Source organism: Pyrus communis, chromosome 9 (assembly GCF_963583255.1).
Source record: "Pyrus communis chromosome 9, drPyrComm1.1, whole genome shotgun sequence".
NCBI classification, from domain to species: Eukaryota; Viridiplantae; Streptophyta; class Magnoliopsida; order Rosales; family Rosaceae; genus Pyrus; species Pyrus communis.
In genome coordinates this window covers 307001-321696 of record NC_084811.1, presented here as the reverse complement: position 1 = coordinate 321696, position 14696 = coordinate 307001, and the positions used below count along the sequence as shown (strand labels likewise).

At 39.9% G+C, this 14696-nt stretch overlaps 3 protein-coding genes and 1 pseudogene across 4 annotated transcripts; all 4 read left to right on the top strand.

Moving 5' to 3' along the window:
• Positions 1-760: 760 nt before the first annotated feature.
• Positions 761-2409, top strand: LOC137744761 (thioredoxin F-type, chloroplastic-like). Of its 2 annotated transcripts, none has more exons than XM_068484554.1 (3): positions 761-1153; positions 1918-2017; positions 2109-2409. In XM_068484554.1, exons 1-3 carry the CDS (start codon positions 816-818, stop codon positions 2244-2246), a joined length of 576 nt encoding a protein of 191 aa, XP_068340655.1. In that variant the 5' UTR covers positions 761-815; the 3' UTR covers positions 2247-2409. The 2 variants fall into 2 exon arrangements, with proteins under 2 accessions (XP_068340655.1, XP_068340656.1); XM_068484555.1 differs by having other exon boundaries at positions 763-1153; positions 2112-2409.
• Positions 2410-2819: 410 nt separating this feature from the next.
• On the top strand, positions 2820-7496 carry LOC137744759 (glutamine--fructose-6-phosphate aminotransferase [isomerizing] 1-like). The gene is made up of 11 exons (XM_068484553.1): positions 2820-3221; positions 3925-4097; positions 4222-4333; positions 4869-5014; positions 5124-5288; positions 5511-5862; positions 5936-6186; positions 6266-6380; positions 6504-6759; positions 6853-7021; positions 7257-7496. Exons 1-11 carry the CDS (start codon positions 2987-2989, stop codon positions 7338-7340), a joined length of 2058 nt encoding a protein of 685 aa, XP_068340654.1. The 5' UTR covers positions 2820-2986; the 3' UTR covers positions 7341-7496.
• Positions 7497-7690: 194 nt separating this feature from the next.
• Positions 7691-9783, top strand: LOC137744760 (protein kri1-like; annotated as a pseudogene).
• Positions 9784-11264: 1481 nt separating this feature from the next.
• On the top strand, positions 11265-14209 carry LOC137745281 (uncharacterized). Its single transcript, XM_068485211.1, has 2 exons — positions 11265-11979; positions 13707-14209. The coding sequence occupies exons 1-2, from the start codon at positions 11434-11436 to the stop codon at positions 13767-13769; spliced, it is 609 nt and encodes a 202-aa protein (XP_068341312.1). The 5' UTR covers positions 11265-11433; the 3' UTR covers positions 13770-14209.
• Positions 14210-14696: the final 487 nt, after the last annotated feature.

Genomic DNA, 14696 nt, shown 5'->3' with positions numbered 1-14696 from the left:
GGCTGAAATAAATATAAGAAGAATCAAGAGATATAACATAAAGTAAAATTAAGTTGTGCCGGAAACTATTTTCTTTTCCATTTATGTCGACAAGGCAAAGCATACAACTTGAAAAATGATCAACCGAATGACTTTGACACCACTAAGTTTCTCCTTACAAAATAAATATCCCATATATATGACACCATCATTTCATCCCCATCACTTCAACCTCCCCCACCGTCTTCTTAGAAATTTTTCACTATGACAGAGACACAAGTGGTATATCACATGTTTTAATAGAAGTGGTGAAAAATTTTATTTTTTAAGTTATTAACTTTTTAGCATACATATCTCACCATTCGTGTAGTGACACGTGATGTACCATCTCTTACACCGATCACATTGAAAAATCTTTCCCTTCAGACCACTCATTCTATCGCTACAGTCCGCTAAAACAATCCACAAAATTTGAACTCTTACATTGACCGAAATACCCTGAGATTTCCCACATCAAACAGGAAGCCAAAGGTGGCATTCAGTCATTTTGCTTGAACGAACTATTATAAGCGACGAAAATACCCCCAACTTCCCACAAACAGTCCAAAACGTCAGAGGGCAATGCGGTCATTCCAGTCTCACGTTCGCCATGCCTTCATCCACACAAAAAGTTGGGTGAAGTGACGAAAATGAAAGCGGATATCTCATAAGATCCCACGAACACGGAGGGCAAATCAGTCATTCCAAATTCACCGCTCTCCTCTGTAATATAGTCGTTTGTTAGTATCTGGCTGCGACTGATTCACTGGGCTCTCCTCTCTTCTCCATCACAGAAAATGGCTCTGCAGTCAGCCGCACTCTCTCCTCGCTCCGCCGGCGCATCCACATCCCTACCATGCGCCGCCAAGTACCCGATCATTTGCTCCTCCTCTTCTGCTCCCAGTCCGAGCTCCAGCAGAAGCTGCTTCCTTTCGCAGAGGAAGAGTGCGGCGGTGGGAATTGGATTGAGTAAGAAGAAGAGGGGTTCCTGGAAGTGTACGGTGAGGTCGAACTTGGACACTGTCGGTCCCACTGTGAATGTGGGCCAAGTCACGGAGGTCGACAAGGACACCTTCTGGCCCATCGTCAAGGCAGCCGGCGACAAGACCGTCGTCCTTGATATGTATACCCAATGGTATGTCTGTTTATGCTTATACTTCAACTTTGTGATTGGTCTCCGAGAAAATCCAAGCATAAATTCAAAAGAAAGGAAACGAAAAATAAGAAAGCAAGAATATTTAAGTATGTTTAGGCTCAGTTCAGACAAATTTGGCGAATTTATCAGTTTAAACCTATTGGAAGTGGAATTTGAAAGTTTAGGATTTTGCTTTAGCGGAATTTCAGAATGTTGATTTCAGCTCAAGGTTTGGTTTCAGAAAGTTGTTTGTGCAAAAAATGTCACGTAAAAGCAAAAATGTTGCTTGAGTTTGTGGACTTTAATCGCGACAAGTTTTTGTGTGGAAACTGGAATCGTATGGTCCTGCTCTAAGTTGCTTATGTAAGATATCATTCCCATGTACGCGTGATTTGAATATAATCCTATTTTGCTAGGTCAGGTTGGTTGTTTGGATTAGAGAAGCCCTTGGAAATGAACTATTGTAACCAGTGACGATTCTTGTACGGATCCCGGCCATCTTCTTGGTTAATTGGGCTACCTGTTTGTTGATTTTTTTCTTATTTGCCGCCAGTCCCGTCATTATGACTATTCGAATTAGATGACTTAAAAGAGCACTGATCCTTCCCCTGTCAACTTTATTCATGATATCAGTTCACGGCGACGTTATCTGCATCTAATACAGTGCAAGGCTACAAGCACAAGCCTTTCACGCGAAGAGAACCAAGAGTACAGCGTGCACCTAAATACGCATTTAAGATTACTTACTCCGTTGTTCTGTGCAGGTGCGGTCCTTGCAAAGTGATTGCTCCAAAATTTCAAGAATTGTCCAAGGAGTACCTCGATGTCGTATTTTTAAAGCTTGACTGTAGCCAAGAAAATAAGGTTGGTTCTATCTGTCATGGTTGAATTTGTTTTCCTCAAGTGCGTCGCTGTGCTATGTCTTACGTTTAAAATGGTGATTGTTTCTTGTTAGCAGCCATTGGCGAAGGAGCTTGGGATAAGGGTGGTGCCAACTTTCAAGATCTTGAAGGACAACAAGGTTGTAAAAGAAGTGACGGGGGCCAAATTTGATGATTTAGTTGTTGCTATAGACGCTGTTAGATCGAGCTAAAACCCTTTAGATTTTCTCCATGAGCTGTTTATAACGTAAAGAAAAACATCCGCCGGGCTGATTATTCTACTTGTATGTATCCATGTGACGTTTTCTTTGAAATTGCAGTGGAAATTTGAATGAAGAAATGTAAGCAGTTCCATAATGTGCCTTCTTAGAAATAGCATACGGTGTTTATATTATAAGGATTTTCTTTGAAATTGCAGTGGAAATTTGAATGAAGAAGCTGCATTATAATAAGGATTTTAGGTAAAAGGTGGAGAGATTTTTGTGTAACGGGGATACGATTTGGTACGCCAAGTGTTAATGGGGAGAATGATAATTTTTTTTAAGTGTCCATTTGTTTGCCAAATCGTGTTCCTGATACACTAAAAAAATCTATCAATCGTTTACTTAAAATCCTTATTACAATCTACCCAAGAAAATCCTTATCATGGAAGTCTCCAACTTTCATTTAAAAGATAGTAAAATTTGTGGAAGCTTCTTATTTCTCCCTAACTTACCATAAATAAATTAAAAAGAGAAGATTTGTCAAAAAGAGAATATTTGTCAGTCCATTTTACAGATCCCAAACACACAAACACAATAAAGTTGAAAATTCAAATCCCAAAAGAAAGTCAAGGGTCATATTTGACAGGTAAACTTTTCTTAATCCATCCTCTTCTCTTTCTCTCTTTAAAACCCAGAACAAGTCTCAGAAGAAGGAGAAGAAGGGGAAGAGGAAGAGAGAGAAATCAGAAATGTGTGGGATATTTGCGTATCTGAATTACAACGTTAACAGAGAGAGGCGCTACATTCTTCAGGTGCTTTTCAATGGCCTGAGGCGTTTGGAATACCGGGGATACGATTCCGCCGGGATTTCCATCGATCATTCTTATTCCTTCGATCCAAACACCCCCCAATCTTCCCCGCCTCACCCGCTCGTTTTCCGTCAGGAGGGAAACATCGAGACCCTCGTCAAATCTGTATACCAAGGTAACTCCTTTCATTCTCAATCTTTCTATTCTTGTTCCTTATTTGTTTCTTTCTACTTTCTGTTTGGTTGCCGGGAAATTGGCGGAGAAAATTAACTGGAAACTTTGTTCGGAACGAAAATTGACCCAGAAAAGTGGTCCGGGTTAATTTGGCGGGTCAACCAGTGAGAATGATCGTAGGTTGAATTTCTTTGCTTCATTGCTTTCCTATGACGTTTTGATTGTTAAGTTGTTAATCGGGATAATATTTTTGTACATTCTGTTTGGTTGCCGAGAAAATGGTGTAGAAAATTAGCGGTAAACTCTTTTTGAACAAAAATTGACCCAGTTAAAGTGGTCAGGTTTAATTTGGCGGGTTAACCCAGTAATAGTGATCATAGTTCGATGAAGTTTTGATTGGTTAAGTTGTTAGTGGGTGGGGTTTATAGAGCAGACAATGGCAGCTCAAGCTTACCTACAGAATGATAATGCAAGCAGTAGTTTCTTTAACATCGGTCTCTTTGACATTTTCCTTCTTATGCCTTTATTACATTATGCAACCTCACTTCGTCCTCGGACAAACCTTATGGGGACTACGAATTATATTGCCCTAGAAACCATAAATAAATATGGGTAATAGGAGTTTGAATTCAAGTTTTGGGGTTTTGCAAAGTTCTCACTACTAAGAAACTAATCAAAAGTTAACGTTGGTTTTGTAAATCCAGAGGTTGCTGAAACAGATTTAAATTTGGAAGATTCTTTCTCTCACCATGCTGGAATAGCGCACACCCGGTGGGCCACTCATGGAGAGCCAGCTCCAAGGAACAGCCATCCACAGAGCTCTGGTTCTGGAAATGAATTTTTGGTTGTTCACAATGGAGTCATCACTAATTATGAGGTTTGATTAAGATTTCTGCAGTGAAACTTGTTACGTGTCTCTTGATTGTTGTTTTGGCTTCTAGATTAAACAGCCTCTGTCATCAATGGCTTATGCTGATTTACCTTCTTGTTCACTTTTTCAGGCCTTAAAGCAATCACTAGTTCGGCACGGATTCACCTTTGAATCTGAAACAGACACAGAAGTAATTCCAAAGCTTGCTAAATATGTTTATGATAAAGCTAAGGAAGGAGAAGGTAACTTTATATACGATTAGAAGTAGCTAAACATTTGCTTCATAAGTATAACTTACAATTTGGAGTTCAAATTTTATATTTGCAAATGTTGAATTTAAATTTATTTCTAGTACATATGATTATTACTTTTAGTTATCGATTCAGAACTTGTGAAATGATATTTTGACAGTCTTATGTGCTTGTAAATTAGAAAAGAACTTACTAACTGATATACTAAAGAGGTTTTCCCTATGAATTGTTCTTAGAGGCAAGAAGCATTTTGTCACCCTGTAGCTCACATCTTCCTACCATATTTGCCCAAAAAACATAGTAGCCAAGGCAGGAAAAGTGCCTTCATTGGATATGAGTGCATTTTAGGATGAGTGCATTTTACTGTTGTTGGGGGTAGTATATAAAGCCAATCATTGTGTTATGCCAATACTGATAAACTGCATTTCCTTTGGTTGTATTGTTTCTCGGAATACTTTTTACTGTTTCACATAAATCTTTGAAGCACAGTCTAGGCCGATATTAGAGTGTGATGTTTATGTTTCAGGTGACCAGACTATCACATTTAGTCAAGTTGTGCTTGAGGTTATGAGGCATCTTGAAGGTGCATATGCCCTGATTTTTAAAAGCCGGCATTATCCGAATGAGTTGATTGCTTGCAAGCGTGGCAGTCCATTGCTCCTTGGTGTCAGAGTATGCTTTATTTGGAATAAATGCTTAACAATTTTAGCTAATTTGAAGCTTCTAATTACAAGTGCCCACCACAGTTTCTCATTGACACTTTTGGCTTGATCTCTGTTAGGAATTTAACGAAAATGCTAGCGGTGGATCTGCATTTCACGATGATAATTTCCTTTCAAAAAGTGGACATCCTAAAGAACTCTTTTTATCCAGTGATGCCAATGCTGTAGTTGAACACACTAAAAAGGTTTTGGTGATTGAGGATGGTGAAGTCGTACATCTGAAGGTACTTAAGTACTGTCTTTTATTATTTTTTAATAGGACACATCCATTTTGGCATGATGCTTCGGGAAATTTGAGCTAGTTTTCTTACTCTAACATCATGCCGGGCCAAGATGTTATTGATTCTGGTTTCTTTGCTCGTTGTGCTCAATTGCTTTGGAAACTTGAGCTATGTGCTCATAGAAGTTTCGCTTTTTTTTTTTCTCCATTGTGGTGATTGTTTCAGGATGGAGGTGTTTCTATCATGAAGTTCGATAAAGGACAGCATGGTGGCCTTTCAAGGGTTGCATCAGTACAACGAGCTTTGTCCATTCTTGAGATGGAGGTTGAACAAATAAACAAAGGGAGTTACAAACATTATATGCAGAAAGAAATTCATGAACAGCCTGAATCTTTAACTACCACAATGAGGGGGAGGCTTTTACGTGGAGGTTCCTGCAAAGCCAAGACTGTTCTCCTTGGTGGACTGAAGGATCACCTTAAAACAATTAGGCAAAGCAGGCGAATTGTTTTCATTGGTTGTGGTACAAGCTACAATGCTGCTTTAGCTGCAAGACCTATCTTGGAAGAACTTTCTGGTCAGTGTTTTTTGTCTGTCAGAAATCCTTTCCCGATTGTTTTCAATAGTTCTGATTGTTTTCTGGTTTATAGGTATTCCTGTCACAATGGAAATTGCTAGTGATTTGTTGGATCGGCAAGGACCTATATACAGAGAAGATACGGCTGTCTTTGTCAGTCAATCTGGTGAAACAGCAGATACTCTGAGTGCTTTGGAATATGCGTTGGAAAATGGTGCATTATGCGTTGGCATAACAAATACTGTTGATAGCGCTATAGCCAGGAATACACACTGCGGTGTTCATATAAATGCTGGCGCTGAGATTGGTGTGGCAAGCACCAAGGTAACTTTGTTACTTTATTCTATTCTTGCTTTTGTGATTTTGTGTTTTAATTTGACTGTCTTCTCATCATCTTGAATAGGCATACACAAGTCAAATAGTGGTGATGGCTATGCTAGCACTAGCTATAGGAGGTGACACAATTTCTAATCAAGCACGAAGAGAGGCTATAATTGACGGTGTATTTGAGTTACCAAGTAAGTTCCAGCTTTTCTCTTCTTACCATGTCAACTGCAGTGCATTTCTTTATTGTTATCCAAGAACTTGTAAGAAGTCATTATAAAATGACTTTGTCGGTTTGTTCTTTATGTTCTGTGCAGACAAAGTCAGAGAGGTCCTGAAGCTTGACGGGATGATGAAGGATCTTGCACAGGAACTGATAGCTGAGCAGTCACTTCTTGTGTTTGGGAGAGGATACAACTACGCAACATCTCTAGAGGGTGCTTTGAAGGTAAAGGAAGTGGCCCTTATGCACAGTGAAGGAATACTAGCCGGTGAAATGAAACATGGCCCTTTGGCTTTAGTTGATGAAACTCTCCCTACACTTGTGATTGCCACCCGTGATGCTTGCTTCAGGTTTGTCCTGTCACAGACTCACAGTTGGGAACACTTGCATGCTTTTGCAAACGTACCTGATTTTCTTATTAATGACCATTGGTTAATTTACAGTAAGCAGCAGTCAGTTATTCAGCAGCTTCATGCCCGCAAAGGTCGACTCATAGTAATGTGTTCAAAAGGAGATGCTGCATCAGTGTGCCCTGGGGGGACTTGTCGAGTGATTGAAGTTCCTCAGCTTGAGGATTGTCTTCAACCCGTAGTTAACATTGTTCCATTGCAGGTATTTATCTATTTTCCTCCTGGCTTTATATTGCATATGACATCAGTATTTAGGTTGGAGCTTCTCATGCCAGACTTTAATGCTTAAGCCGTATTTACTTTATTTATTTATTTATTATTATTATTATTAATAGTGTGACTCTGTATAGATGATAGATGGATGGATAGTTCTTCATTCGAACTTGTCCGGATCTCCCACAAAAATGTGATATCTTTGTTTTCTTTCCCTGGTGCAGCTGCTGGCATACCATCTCACCGTTCTAAGAGGTTTCAATGTGGATCAGCCTCGGAATCTTGCAAAGAGCGTGACTACACAGTAAAGAAGTTGAATGGATGGACATACCTGAATATACTTGTGTGTGTGTTTTAAATTACGCTGAGAACAATATTAGGACCTTTTGTTAAGAGAGATTATTTTGCTGAGGTTGTAATATGTATGTTGTTGGTAATGCATGATGCTCTGCTGAGCTTGTACATCTTCGGCTTTGTAAATCTTTTGGTGCTATGAACAATGCTAACCACCCTGCCCCTACTTGAATTTCGAATTAGATGCCTTGTATAAAAAGAAACCGAAGTGATTTTCATTTTACCTCCATCTGTAGCAAAAATTTTAAAAATCAGAGACGCGAGTGGAATTTTTAATTTCCGGTCCTAAATTAAACAAATATAAAAAGGGAGTCCGTTTCAGGCAGGAGCAAAGCTAGTCGGGTCGAACGCCCTGAAACCCTGAATACTACTCGGCGGAAGCAATATGGGCGTTCTTCAACTATTTGACGGCGGCAGCGACTCCGAGAACGACGATGTACCGCAGCTCAAAATCAATGAAGATTTCGCTCGCAGTACGAACACAACAAGAAGCGGGAGGAGCTCCAGCGCTATGGGGAGCTGAAGAAGCGAGGCCTCGTAGCTGACCCCTCCGATGATTCAGACTCTGAACCGGATTTTGAATCGGACGACGACTACGTCCATGTCACCAATTCCAAGAAGAGAGAATTGGAGTTTTTGGACGGTCTGCTCAAGGTAAAAAGCAAGACCCTATCTTGAAAAACAAAGATGTTGTTTTGTTTAATTCTGATGGAACCGAAATTATCGGAAACACTGGAGGAGAGGGAGAGGGAGAGGGAAAGGCGAAGAATAAGAGGAAGATGTACTTGAAAGATGTTAACGCTAAGCATTTGATCGAGGACGGCCTGGAACTGGCGGAGGAGGATGACAAAAACATTGGTAAAAACAGTAAGGTCTACAACGAAGAACAAGAGCGGATAAGGAGAGAATTCTTACAGGCCGCCGCAGCCGAGGAGGATGATGGTGGTGAGTTTTTGATAGAGAAGAACAAGAATGCTGCGGGGGATGATGATGGTGATAGTGTTGATAATGATCAGTTTGAGAAGGCATTAGATGAGTGTTTCCCCGAATCTGATGAAAATGCTGTGTTTCTCAAGAAGTTCTTTAAAGATCAGCTGTGGAAGGAGGATAAGGATCCCGAGCTAAAGGAGGAGGATTTGGAGATGGTGTCTGAGGATGAGATGGAGATCGAAAGGCAGGAGGAGTATGAGCACAGGTTCCAGGAGAATGCAGGTGATCGGATTATGGGGCATTCCAGGCAAGTTGAGGGGTCGGTGAGGAAGAAGGTCAAGGCGAGGAAGGAGCAGAGGAAGAGCAAGGAGGAGAGGATGGAGATTGCAAGGTTGGAGAGGGAGGAGGAGTTGAGGCATTTGAAGAATTTGAAGAAGAAGGAGAATGATGAGAAGGTTAAGAAGATAATGGAGATTGCGGGACTTAAGGAGGGGAAGGTGTCTACATTTAATCCAAAGGAGTTGGAGAAGGAATTTGATCCACAAGAGTATGATAGGATGATGAAGAAGGCTTTTGGTGAGGAGTATTATCAGGCAGAGGATGCTGACTTAGAGCATTATAGTGATATGGACGAGTATGATGATGAGATTGAGAAACCGGACTTTGATAAGGAGGATGAGTTGCTTGGGCTTCCTAAAGGTTGGGATACTGTTGGGTCTGGTGATGGGTTCTTAGCTGCAAGGGAGAAGGCTTTGAAGCAGAAAAAGGAAAATGTTGGTGACCATGAGGAAGAGGAAGAGGAAGTGGAAGTGGAAGAGGAAGAGGAAGAGGAAGATGAAGATGAAGAGGAAGGAAAAATGAGTGAGGAAGATAAACAAGAGAAAAAGCGTAAACTAGGTTTATTGGAGAGAGCTCAGAAGGAGATGATGGATGAATACTATAAGTTGGATTATGAGGATACAATTGGAGAATTGAAGACCAGATTCAAGTATGCTAAAATAAAACCTAATAGATATGGCTTGGCTACTGCTGAGATATTAGCGATGGATGAAAAGGAGTTGAATCAATATGTGTCTTTAAAGAAGCTTGCCCCTTATACAGAGAAAGAGTGGAAGGTACCAAACAACAAGAGAATGGAGATAAAGCAGAAAGCTAAAGAGATTTTCAGACAAGGAAATGTGGGTAATAAAAAAATCGCAAGAAGCTGAGAATAAGTGAAGCAGCTAAGGGTTCAAGCTTATCAAAGGGTGCCGCAGGGCAATCATCAATGGCTGCCCCGGAACATGGGAAAGAACAAGTAGGGGACTCAAATGGTGATAAAAAAGAATCCAGGAGTGCTAGAAGGAGGCGTCTCCAAGCTGCACGAAAATTACCAGCTTCTAGGCTCATGGCATATGGGGTGGTACCTGTAAAATCTAAGAAAAAAGGGAAGCACTGATCTGAACCACTAGTTAAATCAGAGCAGTAGACAGGTAATTCTTGCACAAACTTATAACTAAGCTTATATCATACGGTGTTTGTTTCTTTGTTTTTTGTTATTGTCTTGCCCCTCTCCCTTTTTTGCATTGTATGTTTCTGTACTGGTTTAATGCTCTGATGTGGTTGCTGGAAATAAATTGTTATTGCCTTGTAGTGTAGGTTAGAATTTAAAACTATACCTAGTGTGTGGAAGCTCTTCGTAGGTCAAAGTCAGTCTTTTTCGGGTAAAATTGGTTGTAGATATACAAGCTGATACTATAATGGGGGGCATGTACTATTGTGTGGTTTAGTCATTGGAAGGGAGAACATTGAATGGGTTAGGGCAGTGGAAAGGAGAAATTGTGCAATGGCATGCTGAACTCTGGTGAATGTTGTCACTGTTGCACCTTGGATTTATATCTGTACTATTATGCTTGAGGAAAGGAAAAGCAAGACAGGAAGAACACCATGATTGAGTTGTACTAATGCGAACCATAGTCATTTATAAAGTTGTGTATAGAAGCCCATCCATTTCTGATGCATAAATTTCTCTTTGCATAAGTGATGTTCATTGAAACAATACCGGTCTTTTAGTCATTTTCTGCGATTTCCTGTTTGTTAGCTAGGTTAATTCTTAGCCTTAGTCTCATACACTTTAAATTAAGCGAAAACAATGCCTTATTCTTTAATTTTGTTTACATATGTCTGTGGGTGGTAAATATTTCATAGCATCGGTGTGATCTCCTTCAATGTTATGGATTATGTAGACTGATGCTCTTTTTGGATTTTAGTTGAAATCATACACGTTAGCTCATTTGGTTCTTATGTCCATAAGTGGTGGTTGTTTAGTATTTATAACATGAAGACGGACTACAATTTTGCAAAGACAAAGTATATTGAGGGTTTTGTTGAGTTGATAGCATAGCAGAGACTAACCAGTTGAGAACAAGTTGAAAGGAAGACTTGTCGATTGAGATTGTCATTTTTTGTTTTTGCATTTTATGTAAACTTAGGGTTTAGAAATCTAAATAAACTAAAATCATTGTGTTTTTCCTGTTCTTGAATACAACTATTTATCAATGTGGACGATCTGCCAAATGTTTCTTATGTATAATCTTGTTCATGTGTTCTATTACAATCAAATTGAATGTTTCTTCTTTTCTGTGTTGACAAGTGATATCCGCGCTTTTTTTCTTTGTTTGTTGCCACTCATCAGAATTATTTGGAGGCTGTCATTTTGTTGTATTTATGGCAGCATGATGCATGTCATCAATATACCATGGGGATTGGTTATACCACGTTGCAGTATTTCAGTGCCACACGTACCAACTTTAGATGGCTCAATTGTCAAGACATGAAAAAGGAACCGAATTGGTTACATATGGAAACACAAACCCAAATTAGCTAGCAATCCAGCCTGCATTCTATAACTTCCCACTTCCAACACAGCACATATTAACACTATTTAAAAACACCCCAATAACACACTGTCTTTGTGTCCCCTCCCAAACAAACAAATCAACCAAAACATAAGTAAAAAATATCTCTTTCCTCAAAACCTTAAACAATCAGAACCACCCAACAAACACAACAGAAACTCGCTCTCTTCTGTCTCTCACGGTCTCACCCGGGATCACAGCACGAGGGTAAGAAGGAAAGATGGGTTCTTTCCCCAAATCCCTAATTTCTGAAACATGGTTTTTGATCCTCTGCGTCGTGGTCGTGGCGCTCCTCCTCCCCCTCCCTACCAGCCGATCTCCGTCGTCGAGCATCTACGACCACCTGCGGAAGCAAGGCTTGCCGATTGGCCTTCTCCCCAAGGGCATAACCGACTATTCTCTCAACGGCACCACCGGCGAATTCCGAGTGTTGCTAGAGCAGCCCTGCCACGCCAAGTTCGAGAACCAGGTGCTCTACGATTTTAACGTTTCCGGCTTTCTGTCTTTCGGACGAATCGCCAACTTATCGGGCGTGTCGGCTCAGGAGCTCTTCCTCTGGTTTCCTGTGAAGGGGATCAGAGTCGATGTACCAAGCTCCGGCCTCATTTATTTCGACGTCGGCGTCGTCGACAAGCAGTTCTCTTTGTCCCTCTTCGAATCGCCACCTGATTGCACCGCCGTTGACCCTTCTGATCCCAACTTCAATCCTGCCGTCCAGGACACCAACCACTATTCCTCTTCCCCATCTGGGTCGTCGTCGTTTGAGGTTAATTTCTTATAATCTACTTCGTTTTGTGTCCTGGGGTTTTGTTGATCTGATTAAGGTTTCCAATTTTAGGATTTACTATGGTCTCATGTTTTTATTTAGGAACAATGTTATGCTTTCTCAGCTAATTCATTAGTTAAAGAAAGAACACACATAATTCGCTGGTTGAAACAATTTGTAAGGAGTGGACAACTAGGCACGAACCAACCGTTAGGGTTTGGGGGTGTGTGTTCAATTGAGATTTTAAGGGATTTTGACGGAGGTATAAGTCCATGGATTTGAGGGGGTTTGGATTGACTTCCATAGACTCCACATGGACTTTGAGTGAATTATACATGGATTTTATTGTCCGAAATTTATTGTAGATTTTAGCGGATTCTAATAGACATGAGCTATTTAGGGCTCATTTGGTAGAAAGGATTAGATTGAGGGGGATAAACCTCTAAATTCAAGGCATATTGAAAGTAGATGAGAATGATTTTTCATTGTGAGGGGATTAGAAGAGGATTAGACATGAAGAAAACTTCTCCCATCTTATCCTCCCACCATGGAGAGGATTGGAATGGATAATGTTTGTTCTTGAGCAATCCTTTTCCTACCTCTAAGTTAGTCACAATTTTTTCATTTCTTTTTTCAACATACCAAACTAGGTCTTAATGATCTGATTTATGGGCGTTTCCATCAGTTTCAAATTTCCAATATCCGGAATGGTGGTGGGCCATCATGTGTGGTGTTGGTGGTAGTAGCATAGGTGGTGGTGGTGGTGGACTAATAAAGTGTACACTAGTATGCAGGGATTTAATTTAGAGGAACATGGGGTGGATTGTAAAATTTCACGTAACTCACAAACTCTGCATAAATTTGAGTCGACTCTTCCAATAACTGGACCTTTTGGGATACGCTTGATTCATGCGTGTAAATATGTAGCACATTCTTCCCTATTAATTTTTTGGGTTTTGTTCCTCCTCCTTTTTCTGTGTCTTATGTCCAGTTGAGTTAAACTTAGAATCCATGTGGAAGATTTCATTCTTGTGAAAGCATTAATACATTTTCAGTAGCTTCTAAAGGTTTGAACAGCATTGTTGTTGCTGTAATTGTTGTCTGTCTGTCCCGAGGGTTTGTATTATTCAATATTCATTGAGTATAGAACAATCTTTGAGGTTGAAACTATTTCAAATGTATATTCATCTTGTGCGATAGACAACTAACATTACAGGAATTTTCATGAAGACAAAAAAAATTCTTGGGACCCAATATGTTACATGAATATACTCTTCTTTTAAAATTTCAAGTTAGTTTGTTTTCTGGCTGGTGATGTTTGGCTTGGTTTCATTTTGAGATTTTCAACTAGTCTGCAATTGCAAGGATTCGTTATAGGGAACCCAAGCAGTATCAATTGGTTGAGGCACTTTGATCTTTGTTTGGATTAGTATTTACCTATTATTTTCTCTTTCTCCTCTCATTTAACTTCTTTATGCCGATATTTGGGGTGGTTTGAGAAATATCTATTCTTCACTTTGTCAACTGTTGGTAGATGAGATTTAATATATAGAGGCATGTAAAATTCTAAGTGGATGTGTGTAAGTTTATGATGTGATTCTTGTTTTTATGGATTATGAAATTTCACTAATTATCACGCCGCCACTTGATGTTTCCTTGCCACTTCCAATTAAATTTTTTGTGTCTGATAGAGCTGGTGCTAAAGTTGTTGAATATTAAATTTGCAGAATGAATCACTGAATCTTGGGTATGGAGTTGGTCGGAGAAGTGAGCTGAGGGCCGATTCTTAGGTTGTGGAGGCGGAGATATGATTGAAGTTAACTCAATCAACTCTGGGGTCTTCTATATGATTTTACTGCTCCTCTTTTCTCTGAAGTGGATGTCAAAGGTTCTAGTTTGGCAGGTCCTAAGCTTTAAGTACGTGTGCTTGGTTGCTTGCTATGTTGTATGTATATGTTGGCCGGGTACTTGTGTCTTTGCGGGGAAAATTAGAACAATTTTGGTAAAGACGGGAGTGAATATGGAAGAGGCAATGAAGATAGGGTGAGACAGGGAGAGATGGGATCATGGGTGACTAGTTTTCTTGAAATTTGTGCCAATTACTGTATTGTCTAAGTTTTACATATTGTAGATACAATGACATGAGTTCTGGATTGAGTTTCTTTTGTAAATGATGTGGGTGAAAAACTTGATTTCTTTTGTGATAATATATGTTGAGATTTTTTGGTTCCTTCGCTTGGCATGATATGTTTGCATTTTCCCTTCCTTTGTTATACGTATTCCCTTCTGTCTTTTGTCTATACATTTTGTAGCTTTACTTATGAAAATTTTGGTACTGAACTCATTGATTATTCAAGTTGAGAGCTTGAAACTGTAGTATTATAAGAGTTGGATAAACATAGGGAGGTCAATATTATTGTACCACATTGTGTATCACTGTCTCATCTTTATTAGTAGTGTTAACGGAGGGTCTTTTCAACCCCGATAGCCCCATAAGTACATAGCCTGTAGGAACATTGGTCCAGAGGAACACAGGTCAAAAGGAAAGTCAATGTCCAATGAGCATGGAAAAGTAAAGTCGACCACTTCAAGAAGTCTATAGCCTCAGAAAGTCCTGTCAACAATCAAGTCGAGCACTTCCTCATAAAGTGCTTTTCGAGCACCAAAGGTCAAGTTGGCGACTAACAACTTTAAGGCACGATATCCTAAGAACATAA